The sequence below is a fragment of the Asterias rubens genome, chromosome 10 (genome assembly GCF_902459465.1).
Source record: "Asterias rubens chromosome 10, eAstRub1.3, whole genome shotgun sequence".
Classification (NCBI taxonomy): domain Eukaryota; kingdom Metazoa; phylum Echinodermata; class Asteroidea; order Forcipulatida; family Asteriidae; genus Asterias; species Asterias rubens.
The window spans coordinates 2151066-2175969 of record NC_047071.1 but is presented as its reverse complement, the minus strand read 5'-3'; the positions used below and the strand labels follow the sequence as shown (position 1 = coordinate 2175969).

The following is a 24904-nucleotide window of genomic DNA, read 5'->3' as shown; positions in this document are numbered from 1 at the left end:
AGTGGTTAAAGTTCATGCATAAAGAAAATCTGTTTTCTAATTACACTCAACCATAGTTATAATGAAGTGTATACAACCCATTGTTATCCCTTAAGCTTGGAGTAACATAACTTAATCAAGTATTATATTACTAACTTGATCAACTATTTCAAGAGTCCAACCTTAAAATGATTTCAATGCTCGTCAGTTATGTATTTGTAATACATGTATGGCCTAAGTTGGTTAATTAGAGACAACAAACTCCATGACACTTATCAAGTAAAAAAAACACACCTGCAATTTGAGTAACACTTAGTTTGTGGTCTACTTAAAAGTGATGAGCTGCCAGACTGATTGATACATGTACCTCTTAATTGTTACATAATAATACTGTCACAACATACATGGTTTAGATTGTCACAAAATAACAACAAACTGCAATGACACCACCACTCCACACGAATTCCACTCTACTACCAAATCACATATTATTGAAAAAGTCTACGTCATCTACAGAACTTATACAAGTTTTGAAATATTAACATATATATATTAGTTATTAGAAATACTGAAGATGGATTACAAATTGAGGGCAGAAAAATGTTGAAAATAGTGCAGGTAAATAAACAAAAACTTTGGGAGGTATATGAAGTGCAATTTGGAAATTGATAAGGTGATATTGACATAGTTGTCAGATGAGTATAAACATCGTGCAATGAGTGCAAGTGCTTGGTATCGACCTACAGCCTGTATAGAAACATAGTCCCATACAGCCATGAACGACCAAACCACGACTAGGGCCCTTTTCAAATTCACGGCTTCGTCTTTGGATTCGGCTTCAGGCTCCGAAGTTCTCTCGTCTTGGCTAGAGGTCTCTAGGGCTATGGTGTGCAACCACTAATGAGGTCAACAATGGAGGTCAAGAATTACAAACTAATAACTAGGACTTAGCTAAAATGTTTCAATTTGCACAAATCTCAGATATCATTGGGTGGGTTCCTATTTTGGTACAAATTTTGTGAATGTGACTTGCTTCGGACAAATCTTGTTTACACGCAAGCAGTAACCACTAAACCTAGTCATATTAATTATCATAACCTGATCAAATTGGTTTCTATATTTACACATATTTGATGTTATTTAAACACTGCCTACATGTATGGCGACCTCCATATCTAATGAGCTATACAATGCATGATACAACTATAACTTCCACAGGGCATGGCATATACCACAGAGGCAAATGTTTTAACAGTCAGGTTGTGTTGCTTAAAATATGGGTTAGTTTTCATCTGGGGTCAATTTCAAAAAGTCTGTCAGCAAACGTCTTCTCCCCAGCTTCTATAACATAAGTGTTGCAAAGCAAAGGGCATGCTTGATTGTCAGTGCTCATAAAGCAGATTAGTGATGCTAAGAATGCTTAACCATTGTGACCGCACACACAATCTTCTTTGAATGTTATGTTTAATAAAATACACTTTTACCAACACGCACATTGTTAAATTGGGCCCAGGTTACTGCACCAGATACCCTCAAAGAAAATTTCCCAAGCCCATTTTCACATTGGTTCTCAATACCGATCGCGATACAATAATGATACGATGATGGTATGTATTTGAGGATAATCTAACTGTCTAGTTTTCTTATCAGCATTATTGAACAACCACCATAGGAACAATCAAGCTGCAAATGGTCTCACGATGACACCACGAAGTAAAAATCCTTCCTATATTTTATAGAACATTTTTTTTTGTTCAAGAAAGCATAGATTTCAAACCATTTATGGTCTAGGCATTACGAACATGATTTCACCAATTCTGAGGTTTTTGTGTCAATGTTTTAGCGGACAATGAACACTTTTGTCAAGTTTTGTGTAAAACATCTCTCTCCACAAGAGAAATAAATCACTCTTGTAAAATTGAAAAATCAATATTTTCAGCCTTATAACTTTTCTTGGAGCAAGCAACTACAAATGTAGCTGTTGTTATTTGAAAGGGACAATATAATAAAAAAACTTTGTCATAAATCAATAATCCATGAATTTCCCTTAATTTTTCTACAAGTTACAATACTTATTAAATGCATTATTAGAAAAAGATCAATGCAAAAAGATCTCTTACACACTGTTATAAATACATGTACAACTACTTGAATTTGATATTATTTCACTGGTTACATCAAAATTTTACATTTCGTTTAGCACTATTAACCACTGATAAAAAATTCCCAAAACAAAAACTGCTTCAATTCATTGAATAGCTGTGTGATATTTTGAGTTGTGAATTTAACCTAACTACCATGCACCTGTTTTGCATAAAATTAATTATCATACAGTACATTAAATTGATAATTGTCATGATTGAATTAAAGTTTAGTATTCCAAAGGACCGTGTCATCTGTGGCTGTACATGCAATATTTAACTCTCACCCAGTTATTGAAAGTGCGCACGAACAATGTATAGATATGATACAGATGTTGCACGCGCCTGTGCAGTAACTGGGTTAGAGTTATCCATGTACAGCCAACACAGGCGTGCATTGATGATGACTACACAGTCCCTTTAAACTGTAAATTATTTAGGATTTGGGTACACCACAGAGGAAGAGTCCTGTATAAGACTAACCACATGCCTGCATTTATCATTACGACAGAGCCCCTTTTAGCTTTTAAAAGGAAATGATCACACAGCCACAACAATGAACAAGCAGCAGTTATTTCAATTAGTTGGATTAGAGGTAACTCAATTCACAATTACTACCTATTGGACACATCAAGAGTATTATGGAATAAGAATGAATGGATGACTGAATAGAAAAAAACAATGTGCATATTTATCATACACTGTGCATTCTTTTCCTCCAATGCTGATAGGAAATAATGCAAACATAGTTTAGAGACGTATAATATTAACTTGAGGTGAATTTTGGCAGTCATAACCAATAACTGTTTCGGTTGAATTGGCCATTGATTAATCACTGGCCAACGACTGAAATATTAATGATTAACCGCCAAAAGCACAACCCTACATTTGATCATGGTCATCACTTACATACATGTATCCATCCCTTTAGGTCAAGCACTAGAAGCACTTGTAGAAGGAGCTATATCAAGCATCCCCACCCCACCTCTCCTTAATTGAGAAACAACAAAATTACCCCAACCCCAAAAAATACAAATGAATTAAAACACACAAAAAGATTTGTAAAATGCCCCCAAAAAATGGTGAAAAAACAATTACAAAACACAACCCATGATGGATACATTAAAAAATAGTTCATAAAAAATGATTCAATAAAAAACAACAGTTGAAAGTATTTATTGCTCCCCAATTCAATTTTTTTATTATTAACTCGTTCTTTTTTAACTTTCTTTCAAAGCTATATTTGTTGATCAGTATTTCAGAAAGGGGTAATTTATTTCTCACATTTCTTGTCCAGCGTGTATTTTTGTTTTATTAACCCCAACTTTGTCAGTCCTCTTTTGATAAAATACAAACTACTTGTTTGCTGTGAAATTTATACTTTTTAAGCAATGCAAAGTATGTTCATTCCATATACCCGACATCTATAATTAGCATTATACCCAAACAAATTATGGGCTACACTGTAATTACTCTACGTCATGTGGTGTATGGAAATCAGTAATGGTTTACTTTTATTTGAAAGAAAATTGTAAGTTTTTATGTGACTGGAAAGTACAGTTCCAAGTTATTAATTTGTGTTGAACCACAAGCTCAATTTTTTTTTTTTTTAATAAGGGTTGCAATTTTAATTTGTTTTACTTTATATAAGGGAGTATCTTCCTAGATAGGAGTAATTCTGAAGAAAACTCTTTCTCGAGAAGGACAAGGTTGTGTTTACTAAAGGAAAGTCATATGCTGTCATTATTTTGCTTTTGACAGTGAAGGAACTATGGATGATCAACACTGAATTGAGTCATACTGAACCATAAACTTGCCTGAGATAGGGAAGGGAATTTTGACGGTCGAGTGAAGATTGAGTCATATTGTCCATCTCTTTCTTTATTCAGGGTGGACTCGAGTCTGTGGTCTATTTTGCCATGTCCTTTTGGTTAGTCACTGGTTGCTGCTTCTCATTCGCATATCTCCTTCACCGTCCAAACTGATCTTCTCTTTCTCTTTGATACTGCAAGAAAAAAGGAAAAGAAGTTTGCAACTTTTACATAATCAGGCTTCCTTTTTGAAAGGGCAAGGGCACCTAGGCATTTTCTCCTTGGTAAAGGCAACCTATGAGGAAACTGTAAATTTAAACTGTAGCATTTCAAGGGCACCAAGGCAATGACCAGGGCCCAATTTTGTGTTTGTCGTAAGCAAACAATCAGCGCTAACGAATTTTGTACCTTTAAGTCAAGTGTATTTCACAGTTTAGAAGGGACTTTTAGCTTGTGCGTGTGCGTACTCCACATTAATAGTCATTCTACGCTTACAAGGCTTTGCGGAGAAATTTGGCACTTGTCGTCAAGCTGAGAATGGTAATTGTAAGTGCAGAATTGGCGGTAAGCAGAGCCAATAAAAGAAATGAAAGGAAATATATTTCAAGGATAAAAACTTACGGTTCAGCTCCTTCCTCTTCTTCCTCATCCTCTTCACCGAAGTCGTCTCCTTGGGTACATTTCTCATGAATGAAGATAATGATGATAAGCAAGATGACTTCACTCATTATTCCAATGAACGGCCACAGAGCAGCTAGACGATCTGTTCAAAAACAAGCATTACATATTATTATGGTTTGTCTTAATGTTTTGTCCTCTTGAGTGTGTTTTGAATGTATTTTTCGACGTTGAGGACCACAATGGAAATAAGCATTTTTAGGTTTTATTTGTGTTATCCTTGACAATTCCTTGAGTTAAACTTTTAAATTCTTGTTTGCATTTTCCTTTTTGTTTTTGTACGCTTGATATAATTTATAGAACTCTGTGGGGATTGTTAAATAAAATCAAAATCAATGGCCATAGAGCAGCTAGATGATCTGTCCCAAACAGGCGTTACAAATTATTGGAATTTTGCCCTTTCAAAATTATCCCATGACTTTAAAGATTTCCCACTGAAGTGCCCTTTGCAAATGTAAACCTTGCCCTTGTTCACTCAGTCACACAATGTACATGTTGTTGCCATGTACAAGCCAGAAATTCAAAAATACAAAATATCTATCAACACTTTCAATACTGAAATAAAAAAACAGACACTGTGATTCCAGTATGATTTAAATTTATGACTTTTATAGGCATAATAGAGTCACCACAATTTGTATTGTTGAATTTTTGTAAAGACCGTGTCACCTGTGACATCACACAAAAGAGCCAAAGAGCATGGTTGTCCCACATAAGCGCTCATGCAGGCTGCAGGCAATTTTGTGCTCAGACACCAGAAACGACTTCAAATGTTATGTTTTATGGAGACTGCAATGTTTTTTGTTTTTTTATGTGTTTTTTTAAATAGTTGCATGACTGGTTGCTTGTGTACATAACATGTAGTTCATCATAGCCACACAAGGAAGTGGATATATATATAACATGTAGATGTTAACTTTGCTTTGCAGATAAAGAATATTAGTTGGTTTTACAGTTCCTTACATTGATGTGCTTAAAAGCACTGTATACTCAGTAGTTTCCCGATAAAAATGTTTGGACATCCATGGATACAAACATTATAATAAAAAGCTTCTAGCAAAGGGGCCAGAAACTTTACCAACATCAGAGTTGACAGTTTGGTGGAGACAATTTTGTTAGAATGAGGGTGAATCCTGTTTAAAAAAAATCAACAGTGCTCAAACATGTCTGGTACAATGTACATGTACGTATGTTAGTTTTTAATGTGTGAACAGGTGAAGGAAACAAAATCATGCTAATTACTGGGTTCCTAATTTTTGAATGTACGCACGAGAGTTGCAGTTTGTTAACCCAGCCGTTTCAAGTGGTAATCGTTCAAATCATTCAACATACCTCTAACTCGCAGAAATATTGTGTGGGTCACCTCAGTCACGTTACTGGTTGCAATGCAAGTATAGTTTCCTCTGTCTTCCTTGACTACATCCAGCATGTGCAAGATGGATCCAGTCTTGTGCTTGGACGGCTCAATGGAGTAGCGACTTCCCTCAATCGTCTCAGTCAGCTCAAAGGTGTAGTTTGCAGTGCTCACTATCCATTGGAAAGTAGGTTTGGGGTCGCCTTCTGGCTGGAGAATGACACACTCAAAGCGAGCACGCTCTCCTTCTGTAAACTTCACTGAATTGGGGGACTTGATTCGCATTTCCCCTTGAAACAAAAAGATGAAAAAAGGGGATGTGTAAAAGAGAGTAACACCTCAAACTTGATATTTTTATATAGTTTTTATTATCAGATATTTATTTTTCAAAGCTAATTCACTAACGGGTATGGATGTCCTGTATACATGAATGTGTTGTTTTGTCATAACTGGGACACGAATATACCAAGCCTTCAATTATTCAATAAATCAATCAATCAATTAATTACAACAGAAAATCAGCAAAGATGTGGAGGGGGGAGGAGTTAACAAAAAGATAAGATTGTCGAGTGCAAGTGCAAACCCCCTCATTAGAATGCCAATCGAGTTCAACTTCCCGCCTGTATTTCCCGCCTTCGTGCATCACCAAGCTAATCCGCCGCCCAGTACTTAAGCAGCATGCAGCATCAGAGTCCAGCATTCTCCAGAAGACGATCAGAGCATACTGATCGAAACGTCGAGTAAATCCAACGGTTCTTTTCAGAACCACCCCAACTCATTTAGAGATTCATTACATGGTGTTACCGCAAACTCTTCTATATCTTATTTCCACCATGCAAAGTTTCAAATCCTACTCATCTAGAATCTATCCACTTCGAACTCTGCACCTTGAAAATCACACTCAACACAGAGCGTGAGAAGCACATGTGGAGTTACAAATCGTGCATTTTCTTATCACAGGCATCTTTGGCATCCTCTACAAGCCTGCACACCAGTCTGACGAGAGTAAAAGCCTGCACACAATGCCAACACAATGCTTAATACATTCCAGTAACTATGGAAATCACTGGTAAATGTAAATTGCCCACAACCATTGTCATAAAGCAACATAACCATACAAAGCCTCAAACCAGGCTTGACTGCCTCATTATACTCAATTTAATTAATTGAATACCTTACCTCCTACATAAATAGTTTGTTCAACTGGAATTGTTTTGTTGTACAATCCACTGCAGGTGTATTTACCACCATTGGCAGTCGATGCCTTCTTTATAAGCAGAGAGCTTCCCTGAAATAAAGAAAATACAAATAAATTTAACAATTACCTCCAAAAATTAGATCTGCTAGGGTAGGAACAGCAAGACTTTAACTATTTTTTGCATGGCTAAAGTTCATCTACAATTTAAGATACTATTTTTACCCAATTCACTTAGCGTCATTAACATCAATATCTTGGTTGCGCCATTTGAGGTGTCATTTTAAAAGATCCTGTTTATCAGGTTTCTTTTACATCACGTATTAATTTTTGAAATTGTTTGCGTAAATTCAAGCACTATAAAAATAACAGCTTCACAAATGTACAGTTGTTCCCCCTTTCTGCATATTTAAAGTTGATAAAAACCAGACCTCGGCATGAAATGTTTGCCTTAAAAAAACAAGGCATTATCGACCTCATTTCCACGAGATTTTCAGGATAAGCTGATAAGCAAACAACAGCTGAACACCAGTAACAAGCAATATGCAACAAATGGGAATTTGTTTGGTAATCCTGTTTTGATCAAGAAAGAAATCTCATGCTTTAAGAAGCAAATGTCCGTGCTTAGCAGCTCTATGAAATTGGGCCCTGGTGCAATCTTCACAAAATGTAAGATTTCATCCATTGGGCTCTTCATAAATTGTGCCAAAAGGCATAGCAGGAAGACAAGGTTGCGTGGCTTTTCTGTAAACGGATATCACAGGTTACAAGGTCTAAAGGAAAAGTCACTTCAATCCAATGGTCTCAGATTTCAAGGTAGCTTTGATCATGTCCTTAATACCTTCTCTCTTTTTTATAACACTTTGAAATAAACAACTCCAAGTGTCCATTTCCAGTGTTGGAAATTTAGTGATTTGTAGTGCGCCTCATCACATTCGGCCTAAAATTATTTGTTTTTTTGTTTGGCAGTTTCGCGTCCTATCTGCCTCGAGCGCCCAATCCGCAGGAAATTACGGTCCTTACCTTTACTTCAATGTTAGGCAGCTCAGGAGATGGTAGCATTGTATTTTCCTTTTTCCATGTGACCTCAACAGATGAGTCGCCATCAATAAAGCATGTGAAGTTCATATCTTGCTCCATTTCAATGACTCGATTGCCTTTAATTACGACGATTCCATCTTCAACCATGAGAAAATAAAATGTTGACAATTTAGTTTTTCCTTTTTTGTAAACCAGCAGAGGGGATTTCATACCCTTAAGATAACTATCCTCAACCCTTCAAAACCCAGTGCTCTCAGCATGTTTTGTTTGATTCGGTTGAGAAATTACCAATAGTGTCACTATTGGTAATTACTCAAAATAATTATTAGCATAGTACCTTACTTGGTAATGAGTAATGGAGAGCTGTTGGTAGTATAAAACATTATGAGAAACGACTTCCTCCGAAGTAACGTAGTTTTCAGGGCCTCATATTTAGAATTTGAGGTCTCGCAATCATGCATCTGAAAGCACACAACTTTGTGTGACAAGTGTGTTTTTTCTTTCATTATTATCTCGTAACTTCAAAGACCGATTTAGCCCAAATTTTCACAGGTTTGTTATTTTATGCATAAATGTTGAGATACACCAAGTTAGAAGACTGGTCTTTGACAATTACCAATAGTGTCCAGTGTCTTTAATCGAGTGAAGTGAGGAAATATGACAGCATAGTAACCAAGTCACGTTCAGCTATTTTTAATATTTCTTTTAAACACAATCATAAGAGAAGTTGAGAACCATGGCCTTTTTACTTGACCTTACCAATTCATACATAAAAAAAAACACTCACCATACGTTACTGTAAGATCACCATAGGCTCTGTTATTGCCTACTTGGCAGACGTAATTGCCGTTGTCACTAAATTGTGCATCTTGGATTTGTAGTGTACTATACTTTGATTCGCCACTGTAGTAAGTAGTAGTGTTAAAGGTTTTAACCTTGTCCCCAGTCTCCTTGTTTTCTTGAGTCCAGGAGGGATTTTGTTCTTGGTTTTTGCTGGTCATACAGGTGAAGTTGACAGAATCTCCAACTGTAATCGTCTTGCTTTCAGGGGTAACCGTAGGGACTGTTTGAAAAAAAAAAATGAAAAAAAAAAGATTCACTATTTGCAATTTCCCCTTCTTAATATTGGTGTGGTGATTGGCTATACAGTGCCATTAAAGAAGAAATTTAGGGTCAACTGTAGTGTAATGCAAGCATTAAAAGTATTGAATAACTAAATGATCTGAACTATGTCAGCCTTCAGGCATGTCAGCAAGTAATAGTATTTTGTTATAAATTATAATGTATCACACTTGCTTTTAAAATACATGTCATATTAGTGAGAGCACTCTTATTTTGTATTCATTACTGTGAAAAAATCCTGAGTTTATTTGCCACTAGCAGTTGAGTGTTAAGGACCATTGAGAGGTTTTATTTGAATAGCTTAAACTTTTTTTTACAACAATTGTTAAAATCCAAACGTTGATGAACAAGCAGTGTATACGTGCGTCATCAATATTAACATGATGTTGGTTTCCTTCCTCTAACACGTCACTGATATCCCATGCAAGTTCTACGCAAATGTGTCAGTGTTTTTATGGCTGTACACAACTCAGGCATGAGAATGGGTGATGATAAAAAAACAGGAAAAAAATTCAGTTGATCGGAAATGTCAATATTCCATCATTTTTGTGTGCGAAGCGCGCAGCGCGAAGTCCCCTACGGCCGGGGTCGAGTATTTTAGAAGCTCTGTGGTGGTCTCTGATGCATTTCTGACACCTATTTTTCCAGGTATAAGTGAGCTACTTTTGTGTGATTTTTCCATTTTTTTTTTTTTAAATAGGTTTAAGGGAAAATAAGGAATGTAAAGCTCAAACAATTCAAACAATTTTGGGTTCGCCTGCGATTTTGTAATAATTCCGGAAAAAGAAAGGAAAAAAAAAAATAATAGTAACAATATTTTAATTTTTCTGACGATCTTATCCCTTATTTCTGCCCTTGAAAATGCTTTTTTTCTCACCAACAACCATTTTTATAGGTTCTTGATTTGAAATTCGGTTGTGTAAAAGAAATTCTTTTGCAATTAAATGTTTGTGATTTTAACGATGTGTTTTTGAGAAAGAGGTTGTTATTCAGCATAGGGTATAACTGGAACGAGGTTGAGATTAGACCCCAACATAGAAATAGAACCAATGAAGAAAGCACGTCGTCCGGACATACAGTGTGTTCGCTGGTTCCCAATATATCTTTCGCTGGTTGTGAGGCAATAACAGGTACCAGTTTTCCATGGCCTGCCGGCGATCTCAGATTCGTGCCGCGCCGCTCATTGGTTCGTGTACAAACCTGCACGTACACAGTACACAGTACACAGTACACATGGTGCAAACACGTGCATTGTTTTTTCAGTAGACTTTCAAAAGTCTCCACACGTGTTATCTTTGCTGCAGCACCAGGCGCATTACACGCAAACATTATTGAACCGTACCACCATAAACGAAGCAAGGAATGAGGCAAGTTTATACATCTGTCGCTGCTGCTGCATGCATGCGCGATGCCAGGAAGACCACAAGCCGTAAACTGGGCCAGTTGCTGGACGGCAATTTATTGTTTAGTTTTTAGGTGCCGTTTTTTCATGAACGCCGTACGTGTGGATCCGCGATAATAACAATTACAAAGGTAAACTGACATTGTCTGACTAGAGAAGAGGGATTAGAGAAATCCAAATGTATACCCCCAAAAACCTACCCCCCGAATTTTATAGCAAATTCACATCGAACTCGGAGACCACAATTTTGAAAGGAAAAAAAACGGAATTCCGGTTTAAACCGGAAGATTCTCATGCCTGACAACTACAACAAAAATCAGTAAAATTGTAGGGTTTACACAGTAGAAAAACAAAAAGGTAGAATAAAACAAATTAAGTTTCTAATATCATCAGTTTGATATTAAATAAGGAAGAGCAACAGATGTGGTGAAATAAACAAGGGACAGTGAACCAACCACATCATGTTTATATTCCCCAGCATGCCCAGTGAAATTTTAAGAAGGCGTGCTTTTGGATATTTTGTATGTGGGATAACTTTCCGTATGGCGCCACCACTTTTTCACTCATTTTTACAAAAAAGGATATATCAACCAGGTAAATTAGATACTATATTATTTTATTTTGAATGAAAAAGTGGTGGCGCCATACGGAAACTTTTCCTGTATGTGAAACAGTTTTAAAGTAAACATGTTAAACATGTTACAAATGTGAAGAACCATCCCTTTTAGAAACAAACTTTGTAAGTTGAATGATCAATTTTGTTTTACACGACCATGCATGTGATCAAAACTGTAACATGAGATTGTTTCAACCTTGTCTGCCTAGAAAAATTAACCCGATTGGTGGACCGGAAACAGATAAATATTATATTAATTGGCTTTACCACTCAAACTCAATAAAAGTTAAACCCTCCATTTTAAGTGCAAATTGTCAAAATGCCAGTAAAAAATGTGGTCAGGTAGGCACATACAATGGTGTGGGAACTTTTACCCGATGATAAAACAAATGTCCGTGATTCACCATGTCTTTCTTTGTTCAACTGGGTCCCCAAATTATAGGAATTCCTTAGAAAAGGGAATTACAGAACAACAATGGCAAGTACCCACAAACCGGTGTTATGAATAATTAGTTAACTTATCAGATGCACTGAAGTTTAAAGATAATATAAAAGACATGCAAAAGACAAAATAAAATTACCAGAACTTGATGCAAATAAGTTATCAAAATTATCCAAATAAGTTATCAAAATTATCCAAAAATGAGAATATAAACACACGCTCCTTCAATAGTTTGTGAAAAGGCTACTCATCTATACATGTGCTACAATGTTGAAGTGAAAAATGGAGTGAAATTATATCTTGACCTCTAACTGGAAATTAGATTATGACAGAAAAAACATTCAACCTAAAATTTTAAACATGTTAATCTTGAAAAATGTACCTTTTAAGATGTTCAACATGTGACCCAAAATAGGGAGCTAAACAATCTAATCTTATTTTATTATTTTTTTCTTTTCAAGCAAAAGTAAAAAATTGAATTCATAATTACTTCGTAATTCGTTGATTGCCTTTTTAAAACTTTACAACAGCCCACAATGTATGAAAATTTAATTCAAAATTAACTTCTATCAGCACACAATGTATGAAAATTTAATTCAAAATTAACTTCTCTCGGCGGATTTTGTCCATCTTTGAAGAAAGGTCAGCACCGATACAACAAAATTAATCACCACACTCAAAATAAAATAAATTGTGCATTCCCCAGAGTGTAAAAAACTCTAAATTGTGGTTAAGTCAAACTGTTGCATGCATCCACCTCAAGTGTGGAGGGAGGGATTGATTATACATGGCAATCTATCTTACCCTCGTTCCCTGGTGCCTCTAAAGGAATAAAAAGAAAGCCAACAAAAAAGGAAAATTGTGCAGAAGTAAGAAATTATCTTGATTACGTTTGTGTGTTTGTTCGTTTATTAATATTCACTCATAAACATTGGCTTTGAAGAAAATAATACATAATGAGCGGAGGGTCATCCAGACACCCATAGGGCTTGCATCGATAAACCCATCATTGCCAATTGAATAGAGGGTGCAAAACTAGGAATGAAAGAATTTTATTTATTTATTTATTTATTTATTTATTTATTTATTTAAATATGAGTTTAGATACCATTTTAGACAAGTGCCTTTTCAAAAACCTATACTGTAATTGTTTCCTAACAAACAATCTCCTGTTTATTAATTTTGGTTTTTACCCATACACCAATGTGTGTTAGCACTGTATACTCAGTACTTTCCCGAGTCCTGTGAAAAAAATTTCACAGGCATGTTACTCGGGTGGGATTCGAACCCATGACCCTTGCAATTATAGAGCAGTGTCTTAACAACCACACTACCGAGGTTGCCCGGTAACAATCTCCTGTTTCTTAATGTTACAAACGGACTTACAAGACAGATAAATTCAGTATGTAATTTTTTGTACCCTTACTCATAAACTTAGATTTATGCTTTGGAGGTCCCTTGCATGATTGATAGATTTGTGCAGCTAAAGAAAATTCAACTTAACCTTCTACCAAGTAAGTAATCAACATATTTAAATGAAATGGTTGAAAATTGCCTTCTGCTATTGTTACTGATTCAAACAGTTTGAAGCCGTTCGAACCATATTCTGGCAATTAATTTATGGTCAAAGAAAACACAATTTATAACCATACAAAGGACACACGGCAACCATTAAAGCCTTGGTGGTATTGTGCATAAACTGGAATAAATACTGGATCTAAATTTGATTGTGTGGCTGTGTTTCCTTACTCTATCTAACTCTATGGCATGAGAAGTTGAGAATTACCTTTGGCTCCATGTGTTCTACCATGTACATGTAGTGTACAATACACTGTATGTGATACAATGTAGATTCAACTCTGATCATGTTAATTGCATGTACACAGGATGCAGATGTCAGTGCTGAAGATCCTATTTAGGGAATAATGGTACTTTGCATTCAACATACCTTCATTCGTGCATCATGTACATTTGTACAATACTGCATGCATTATACAGTACTATACTAGTGCATGCGTTCATCGTACGTACAATAATTTTTATACACCATTTTGTACTACATGTACTACACTGTACATAGTACACATTGCTTGGTATCATGTATTTTGGGTATACCTTTCAACACATTTCTTAATAATTATTTTGTGTTAAATGACATGGCGAGTGCAGCAGACACTAGCTGTGTGTGACCATTGAAGTAGAATTTAATATTGTAGGTGTGACATTGGTGTCAAGAGGGGTCACTAAGATCTGTATACACAGGATCAACTGATCAATGCACTTGCTATCCCCTCTCCACAGAAGAAATGATTGTATGGATAAAGGTGTGGCCATGATGCATACAATAAGACACTCTGTAGACAAAAATTTAGATGCTCCAGGATAAAACCAACCACAAATGTAGCCTTATGTACAACAGAATGTACATGTAGGCCTCATTAGTTATAGCAATTATTCTCGTATTGAATTAATTGCAGGTTACATGTATTGTAGGCCTATAGACGATGTGACCTATGTTTACATTCAAACCGCCCTCTGTTGACAAAACACTCTATACCTCATGTTTCGCCGGGCACTGAGTTGCGCAGTCAAAGTAAGATTGCGTACACTTTCTAACTGCCTGCCAAAACACAAAGGTTTTGCCCGGCGGTATGCGTGCGAATCATGTTATGGTTTTCGTGTGACGTCAGAGGTCACATCGTCTATACATAGTGAGTATACTAAATAACTTATTGACGTCAGAATACTTGTACAGTATACAGGAAAATAGCAATTAGTTAGGCCCACAAAATTTGTATTCATTGATATCAAATGCACGTTAAATGTATCATGGTTGGCCAGCGTTTTTGGCAAACTTCCTGTCCTCAAAAACAACCTGAGAAAACTCCATTAAAGTAAAGTCATATTTTAAAAACAAAACAAATTAGACTGATTGCGGAGACAAATGTGACCCGCTACTCTAAAATGAGTCAGCTATGTTGACTATTTCAAGAATTGAGTTATATGCATGGCTGGAAAGAACACACCAGCAGCAGTAATTTGCTGAGTTACTCCTGTTTGAAATTGGCCAATACATTTTTTGGGTGAAAAACGAATTACAAGTAAAGTGATGTTTTCAAATACCATTTCGCACAAAAGCATACAAATTAGACACAAGTATGGTCACAAAATTGTTGTGTTCATATAGCTTTATTGCCTAAAAGAAAGTGCTCTATAAAGGTTTACCATGCAAATATAGATCTTAAAAAGTAAAAAAATAATAATATATAATGTTTTTTTGTTTATATTTTCCACATTAAACTGTTCATAGCATTGGGCGACATCTGCTCATTTTCACAGAAGGGGGGTCACAAATTTTCTCAAAACATTTGTAACATTTCTCAGGATATTTGGTCTCTGTAGCGAGTCCATGAAACAGATTTGTCAACCATGTACATGTACTAATTTTGCTAGTGACATTATGATACCCGCTGAAAAAAAAAATATGCAGAGAGAATTTAGAGACGGCCAACATTAGGCTATCGTAGCTCAGTTGGTAAAGCAGGTTCAAAATCAAGCTGTCTTTCTAACCAAACTAGAAAATTGTGCAACCAAAATAGAAAATTTAGATAATTTCAGCAAAGTTTGGGATGGATCAGGAAGATTCAATCTCTACAGACTCTACCCAGAATCCTCCCACAATACGCAGGGCTCAAATGGAAAGAAAATCTCCATTTAATGGACCTATAATAATTGACAATTGACGCCATCACTCTGTACACGTTGAGTCAGATTTCCCTTGTATTGTATTCTGCTCAGGGCAGAGCATGCAACAGTTTGGAGGCACACAATGGGCAGTCAACAATTGGTACAACAGCAATGCAGTTAATAACTTCAATTCAACTGGACCAATTCACCTGAAGTGAAGTCTGGAAGTGAATTTTACAAAGAGTTTTAAAACAGTTAGTCTTATCTCGAGAACTGACTTAGGAGTAGCCTAAAGTTTTTAATATCTCCTAAGACTAGCTAGGACTAGTTGTGAAATCGACCCCAGGTAGGTGTTTCAATCCCAGATACCATTCACTCCATTAAAGTTTGGTGTTTTGATAGGGCCTACTGATACTCCACCATGGTACATGTAGACAGAACCCAAAGTACTAACAGGTGTGGCGAGGGTTAAATAAATTAACTGTGAAAGCTGGACTATATTGTGATGGCTTTCAAGACCTACTGCCCTAAAAGGAACAATGTAGAACGGCAAGTCCTTTTAGGGTTACCCAACCATATCCTACACTGTATTATAGAGAGCAGAGACTAAAAACCTGAGCTCAGATGATATACATGTACAATTGTTGTTGTAAATTTGGGACTGGGGAATTGACAAAAACCTTTTAATGTACAAAGCTGACTGCATCTTTCTAAGTACCTAATAGTTTATGTAAAAACAAAACAATTTTTGGTAAATTGTATGGCAAAAAAAAAGGGGGAGGTGGGGTTGCACTGTGAATGACTTAATTGGAAATCTTGGCCACGTACCTGCATTTAAACACTACAACATATAAAACTGAATTTCTTTTACAACTCCACCCTCCAACAATACAATTATTTTTTTTAATTAAAATTAAAAGATCATTGGAAATAACCAGTGGAGGGATATTTCGCAATCAGGATTTTGTTAAGCTCCTTTACTAAAAGGTGATTATCATAAATATTAATAACAATAAAAATACATGTCACAGTACTAGCTGTGGCTCCACATACCCATTGAAATGCTCTCTGTATCAGCACTAATAAAAACAGTTAAATGTCCGTATGGGGAAATAATAACAAAACTTCTCTTCCCTCCTTCCCTCCCGAAATAAAGGGTGCTTAATTATCAATAAAAATTTAGAAATATGATTGTTCATCCTCATCTACAAATGTTAGTCTGAAAGTAGGTTGAATGGTGTTTGACATTCTTCTGTGAAATATTTCCCTCTGAAAAGAAGTCATATTTGACAAAAATTTATTCAAAAACATCAAAAAAGGCAATCAGCTGATTCTGATTGATACATTACAACCAGTTCCCATGAAAATTTCATGTAAAAAAAAAAAGATACATAATGCACAATTTATTAACTGTTTAAAATGTTGTTGAATTTGTGAACAGGCCTATTAAAATTACCCATTGCACAAAACACCACATCACCAAAAGTGCTCATAATTTTGTCTATTCTACACCACGTATTCCAGTGCATGGTTGAGATTTAAACATCTCACCCTCAACCATGTCAACTTACCATGTGAAGAATAAGTTGAAGAAGTTGCTAATTCCAATATTGTAACAGAAGAAGATTATAACTTTTGTTCATTATTCTTAGTACATATAGTCAAGTATAGTATACATTGAAATGTTATGAGTTTATAGTATGTCTCACAGACAATTTATTTAAAACTGGGCCAGAATTTTATAATAAGCTAAGCACATCAAAACTATGCTTGCAAAAATACTATGTCACAGTGCTATCTGTGGCTGTATCTTGCTCATTTCTGCACTGCAGGAAATTTTTAAGCAATATTTTCTGCTTTCTAAAGCAGCCGTAAATCGTAGCCAGTTGTACTCCATTTACATGCTGAAATCAATCAGTTCATTGTAGTTCATGGAGTACATGTATGGCGAGCATTTAGAAAATAATGTTACACTGAAAAATTATGAAAATAATCAAGGATATCAAAGCAAAGGGTGGGGCCTACATGTAGGGATTGTTTAACCACTGAAAAATACCGTAAGTTCCAGTCTCAGACTGAGATTGCATCAGCTACGTGCAGCTGACCTTTCCCGGAGATGGCAAGATTGAGTGAGCCACCAATAATTATACCCAATACATGGTCACAATGATATGGCTGCTAGACGTACAGTTGTACACATTATGGTACAAACAAGGACGAAGTGACAATGTTATCAGTGGTTGTACATTTAGCCAGGTAAAGGTAAACAATCTAAATAGATGCTAAAAAATTGACCTGGTGTATACTAGTCCTTTTAAGAACTGTATAAATGCAGAGAGACTCGTAAAAATTTTGCATGAAATGTAAATATTTACGTTGTTCTCGAACTGTTAAGTTATAAAACAGACTTTTTGTTTAAGTTTGTTTCCGTTAAAACCCTAACAGAGACAGTTTTCTAGAATGAGACCAAAACACTAACAATGTCATCTTCTCCCCAAGCAAAGTGATTGGAAATCCTGACCCTTTAAAAGCAATCCATAGTGTTGGCCCAAATCCTCATCAATCTTTCAATTAATAAATCGCAAAAAAAACAGTTAGCCGCGATGGAGGATTTACATCTCAAAGAGTAGCAGACGGATAGGCAATGGATCGTTCAGTGTTTTCGGGTTAACTCTCTGGACAGGAACAAGTTACCACATACAATAATATCCTCTCCAACAGTTTTTGCTTTCAAATGCAACCTCAAAACTTATTTATTTTGGTGTATTAATATAATTGCTATTGTTTCTGTATGTAAAGGCAGCGCATTGATCATTTTTTTGGAAATGAGCTATAGAAGAGCTGTTTTTTTTTACTATTATTTTTTATTATAAACAGAGCTCAAGGCCAAAAGTGTACTTGTTTAAAACTTTTTGTGTTCTAAAAGTAAAAGTAAACCATCTGAACGGATAATCAGGGAGGGCGGCTTATAATATTAATCGTTGCAACCATTTTATAGTTTGATCCCAACAAAAAGAAGTTGAAAATGGTTTTTCAATAATTGTAAAACTTTCTAAATAATTCACCAGTCTGCTGTGCCCCCCCCCCCGTGTGAAAAAGCATTTATAATTACAGTTATTACAGTTACACATTGACATTGTGCAAGACTATTAAAATCAAAACATTGAAATTCCTTCAATCATAAATGATAATTGATTATGAAATATTAAATAAGTTTTGTAAATTATAATTATTTTGTATATTGTCTTGTTGTTTACAAATAATTTGTTGTGATCTTTTCTGAAGTTTTATACCAAATGCTTTACCGATTATAATTCAGATTTCAGTATTAGTTACACACACAACTAATTGGGCTTGACAGCTTAGTGAGAGTGGTCCAAAGTAAAACCAGTGCTTCAGATTCCTCCATGTTCAGACCACGTACATGGCTGCCCTGTGAAAATAAATAATTTACTTACGATCAGCTTGGGCATCTACACTGTACATTTGCAGCAGTTCTATCGCGAGCACACTCGCGAAAACAATTAGCAACCTCATCTTTCCCCCGCTTGTCTTTCACCTAAAAGAAGTCCAAGCGACGTCTGATCGTCGTACACAAATACTATATATTGTTTGGGTTCTTTTAGCAGCACTTTTGCAAGGAATATTTGACAAAAAATAGATAGAGACTACGCCGATGTCGATGATCTTCTTCGTTAGCTTAGAAAACTGGGTGCAACCGGCTCAGTCAGGAGGACCGAGGAGAGCAAACATAAAACATAGGGACAATAAATAGTCTGGCTAACGCTCTTTGTATAGCTAGTGCGTTACCTGGGGCAGGGACTAGACTTTTTTTTGCTAGTCAGGTACCTAGTGTTCGTTCAATTAAAGGTATGTCTATTGTGGAATGTTGGAGAACTGGCTATATTGAATACGGGGGCGGGGTCTGGAAAGTGGGGGTTTCGCGAAGGAGATTTTCCATTGCGTTCTCCTCCTCCCCGCCCATGCGCTCCCAAATAAACAAAATTTTCCAAACTAATTTTTAAATAATGGATGATTTAATTCTCTGGGAAAGCACGTGCTCTGTAGCTGTCTCAGTAAAATCACTAATTAGTGTGTATTTGAAAAAAAGAAAGGCGGGCCTTTTTATACGTTTTTTCCCCAAAATGGCCGCCCGACACATTTTTAAAGACAACCGCTGTATGGGGTTATTTTTCAGGATTTAAATCTTTTGACCGAGATCGTTAAATGTACATGTCGATAGCCTTATATTATTCGTAAAATCATCTGTCATGTAGGCCTAATGACCCACTGCTGATATTGTATTATCCTAAAAGTCAAAAGTGCAATCGTCATTTAATTTCCACGTGATCGGGTTTTGGAAATTTGTACTCAATGTCATCAGATGGATTGCTGGAAACAGGCTGAAGGCCACTGGGGGTCCAGCTCTTACTTTATATGTTTTTCTGCCAGAATAAAAAATGAGTCTGCATGTAAGAATTTTGATAAATCGCCCTTTGCCTTAGAGCTCCCACATACACTGTTTACGGACAACGGGATTAGTTTTGTATGTTAATAACAAACATATTACTTTTTTTACACAACACAGCCTGCGTACACAAGCTAGGTCCAAGTTTTTTTTGCTGATCTGACAATTTAAGAAATAAATTTTAAATGGCTGTTGTCAAGTTCAACAAGTTTATAGGCCTATATGATTTCGTTTTAAGTTGCACAGAACAGAATTTTCATGTGGAAAAAAGCCCCTATTTAAAAAAAAAATCATTTTGACAAAAATCGGGAAGTTGTCCGTTATCAGTGAAGAGCGCCACCCCGGCAATACCTGGATGCGATGTTAAATAATTTATTAGGGCTTTCCGTTCGACTCGCTGTCGTGCGTTGCCCATTACAAGAGAAACAGTTTTGCGATTCACTCATTTTCCAATTTATAGCTAAGGTCCTGAAGTACAAGTGGAAGTCTCTAGATTACAATAAAGTGATCGTAAAATTAAGTATTTTACTCTTCTAGTGCGATTTTTGGCCGAAACCACCCTAAAACATATCTCACAATGACCTCCAATGTAACATTTAAAAATATTGTACATTATTTTGTGCAGGAACATCAAAGGCATCTAGATAATATGCAATTCATTCTCCTGCATTTTAATACATTCAACTAAAATACGCAAGATTCCTCTTTGGGATGTTCAAAGTAAAACACTTTTTTTTTCCGACATCCTTTGACTTCATGTTTCAATTTTGCTTTAAAGGAACATTACATAATTGGTTTTGCTAGCAAACAAGTTTTATGTCAATCTGTGATCTTTCAATTTACACTTACTATTTTAATGTGAGATTAGAAAAGTTTTAGTTTAGTTCCCTTTTCGTGAAGGATCATCTTAGAAATTTATATTACGAAATTTGACCCTTGCAGCCCCGTCTGAAACGGTATTTGCGAGTCCTCCGATGTGCAAGTTGTGATTTAAGATAAACACATATTCTTTTGAAAACCGCCTTGATTTGGTGCGTCAAAGTTGAGAACAACTGTTATTTGTTTTCCATAGTTCTGTTGATAGACGCATGCGAAGGTACGTCATGAGTTGGTCGCAGATGATTATGCACCCTTATCATATCGGTTGATTACATTGAGAAATGCCATCAACTAATTGAATTCAATTTACATGTCATAAAGCCGTCTGGGCTTCTATTATTAACATGCTCATTAGTAAATTATAATTGCTTATTTCACGCATGTTGGCGGAAAACCACACAACCAGTATAAAGCATTTCGTCTAATCCTGATATTAGTCGTTTTTCTTTTCAGAAAACTCGACTGATAACAGGCTGATGACCTTTTTACTATTTTTTGTCGACGCCACGATGTTCGCTTCCTGTGTGTGTTTCAGTTGATTTACTTTTCTTTCTTGTCCGAGAAAGTTTTCAAGGATGGACATTGCTCTTAAGTTTGTCTTGTCTCTTCACAATCGCATCTTATCCGTTAAGAACCACCCTTTTGATTTGGGCTTTGTGTATAGGTATGCAAAGGCCACACCCATCCTTTTGGCTATTGTCTTCAAACCCGTTCTGCAGAGTCATTATTCTTGTGCCATGTAATGATGATGTAGCCTTTACATAAAATACTCGGGACAAAACTTGACTTCAATCAATCTTATTTTGACTGACGCAAAAACGAGTAGCTTTTAAGTTTAATGTGACAAATTCCGTGTGTAATTTAAGAGCTGACAAAGCATTTTCAGACAGTGTCACCACTTTTCACAAGTAAATACCTAAATGCATATGCTGAGATATACCAACGGTGAAGGCTAGTCTTTGACAATTACCAATAGTGTCCACTGCCTTTAATGAAATCACCTTTGCCGATGCCCGGGACGAAGTTTGAAACCCAAGTTAAATTTGATTCGGCTCATCATTTTCCTTAGACTTTGCAGAATTTAAGAGTATAGGCACTATAAAGCATTATAGTTCTTTGCTAAAAAATTAACACCCCGGCGGTAACATAACAAAGAATACAATTTATGTGATAAAAATGACTAGAAACTATGCAATAACAGATGTCAGAGAGGCTCATAATAGTTGTCTTTATTCGATGTATCTTTCTCACGAATGTTGATACAAATAAAATTCTACAAGTATATGCCTATATACAATTCAAATAATGCAATAGATGCATTGGATGATGTTTAACTTTTGTTATTGCATTTGCATCGGTCGACATAATTATAAAACACCGGTACATGATTAAATTTCATTCCACTGCAGTAGTTTCAAAAAATGTGCGAACTTAAAGATGCAATGTCAGATTTTTGGCCCCAAACATTACAAAATAGATTTTTTTGAGTGAATGGTATTTCACAGAGTATCACCCGCTCTAACGAAAGAAAGTTTAACTTTTACTTGTAATGGCCAGGAACCTTGACAAAATGTTTAAATGTTTCTTATAAAACACATAAGAATTGGTAACGTGATAATATTGTCGGGATCCCGACAAAAACTAATTTTGAGCACTTTATTTCACTGCTACTAATAATTGGCGGACTTTTTCGAGCAATGGCTCAAATGAAAGCTTGTAACTTTCTCGACCCACATCAAAATACCTTTTGAATTTTAAATCAAAATTTGTGGGTCAAATCGGCCAAAAATCTGACATAGCATCTTTAACTCGAGGTTGTTCGCTTCGCAGTTGAAGCCTCCAAAGGCAGGGTGTTTTATAACTTCGCCATCACAGTCTAAACATCCCGGGTCAGGTTTGACCCAGACTTCTGGGTCAGCATGAACCAGAATCTATGTCAAATGACAGAGAAATTTATCAAACTGACACATAATCTGAGTTTAAATCCTATTTGTTATCCAGTTTCCAGGCCAGCTTGACTCAGAAGTGATCCGGGAGTTCTTACTGTGATGTGAGATGCAGAATATAATAATACCCGTCTTCAAACGTAGCAAGACAAAATTACAACAAAAAAATGCATGCAGAAGTGAAAGACAAAGGCCCGCATAATTTGGGATAAATAAATAAAAACAACACCAACCGAACTCTCTTTGGTTGACCATTTTATAAAGAGGCTCTAAATAAAACCATTTGTTGGTTTATGCGAACCTACAAATCCTCATTATTATTTTAAGAAATCTATCCTAAATAGTGGCCAATTTACACAGTAACATACAAAACATCATGAGGTGCAAATGTTGTGCAGCACTTGTGGTAATCATAATTCATAACAACTTGTAATAATGTGAAAAATAATTAACAAAAGCAGTTTTTCTTTTACAACATAACCGTTGGGCAGTGTACCACATAAAGCACACAAATTTTAAATATTTCGGCACTCAGACCATTAGTCAATGTTTGTTTTAAACTATTCATAAATTTGCTAAATTCAATGAGATAAGGTCATAATTAATGTGAGATTTAAAATAGGATCGTCGGGACCCTAAGATAATAAAAAAAACACCACACAATCGCGAAAATTATGACTTTAGTGCCATAAGAAAGATGGCGTGGCAAATGTTACTTGCAATTATTTACAATATATTTTCCATTTCAGTTTAAACTGTAATTCAACTGAGTTGTTAAATAACACAGTACCGTAAAAACAACGACAAAGCTCGTATACAATCCTATATTTTCAATGGCAAGAACTATTCAAAAGAGCTTTGGTTGACAAACCTTTGATCGTTATTCTCAACTCATACAATTAGTTTCAAGTAGTTAAAGGCAGTTTATAAATATAAAGTTATAACCTCCGACAAAAAGGTCTAAAAGGCCATCAACATTTTAGGTAGTATAAAAAAGCCTATATGAAACGATGGCATTTCCCCCTTTTGATCACTGGAGTTAAAGATTTCGGTGAAGTTTCGGGAAAGTGTCCTCAGTTCTAGAAAAGTAGATCAAAGCATGTCAGACAAAAAAGGTATGCAAGATAAATTTCTGAAGTTTACCATCACCAAACTTTATGAAACATCAACTTCCGTGAAGTTTGGGGAAAGTGTCCTCAGTTCTAAAAAAGTAGATCAAAGCATGTCAGACAAAAAAGGTATGCAAGATAAATTTCTGAAGTTTACCATCACCAAACTTTATGAAACATCAATTTCCACCTATGACAATCACTGGAGTTAAATATTTTGGGGAAAGTGTCCTCAGCCCTATATAGACGTCTATCAAAGCCTGACATAGAAAGATCTGATTCGAGATAAAGCCTGAAATTAATCCTCCCTGAACTTTAATAACTTAAGTAACAACGAACTTCCCCGTTGTTATTATAAATGATTGAAATCCCGATTCGAAAGACAAAACGCCGCCTACAAACATAAAACCACGCAATTTTTTGAACCGAACAGAAAACGTTGATATAAGTACAACTTATGGTTCATAACCTTTGCACAAAGAGTTTCACATCCACCTAAAGGCAATGTTCTTTACAATTTGCATTCGATAGATCCAATGTCTGGGGATAATGTTTCAAAATATTAAATTATTTGGCAAGACATGTTTGTTTTATTCTCTTTTGCACATGGTGTTCAACAAGTTTATATATACTGAGAGGTCTTTTTTTTTCATGTGAAACCTGACACATGGTACCACATTTCTGCAGGCGGTTTTAAAATCTTATAATTCTGCAGCCAATAATCAAATGAATTGAATACTCATTGTGCCTGTGATTATACTAGTACATAATGTATATACCCCAGTCGAAAAATAAAATTAAACATAATACGGTAAATCATAATCTGGCAAACAGAGTGGCAAAATAAGGGCACATTTCTCCCCACTATAGGGGAACACCTTCTCAATAGCTTAATTGGTAAGAAAAACTTAGTTCAGAAAATAGGAAGTACCACTTAATTTGAAAATCATTTTTCTATTTAAGAAAGCAAACCTTTAACATACAAATTTGTGGCAGGTAATTTAAGTACATCAAAACATGTCACTCCTTATACT

General features: G+C 35.7%; 1 protein-coding gene across 2 annotated transcripts; it reads right to left on the bottom strand.

The window, feature by feature from the left end:
• LOC117295471 (basigin-like) lies at window positions 1-19213 on the bottom strand. 2 transcript variants are annotated; one of them, XM_033778139.1, is made up of 8 exons: window positions 18927-19213; window positions 12586-12603; window positions 8987-9262; window positions 8182-8336; window positions 7143-7251; window positions 5942-6253; window positions 4553-4694; window positions 1-4125 (listed from the first exon to the last, which is right to left on the bottom strand). In XM_033778139.1, the coding sequence occupies exons 1-8, from the start codon at window positions 19003-19005 to the stop codon at window positions 4056-4058; spliced, it is 1161 nt and encodes a 386-aa protein (XP_033634030.1). In that variant the 5' UTR covers window positions 19006-19213; the 3' UTR covers window positions 1-4055. The 2 variants fall into 2 exon arrangements, with proteins under 2 accessions (XP_033634030.1, XP_033634031.1); XM_033778140.1 differs by lacking the exon at window positions 12586-12603.
• Window positions 19214-24904: the final 5691 nt, after the last annotated feature.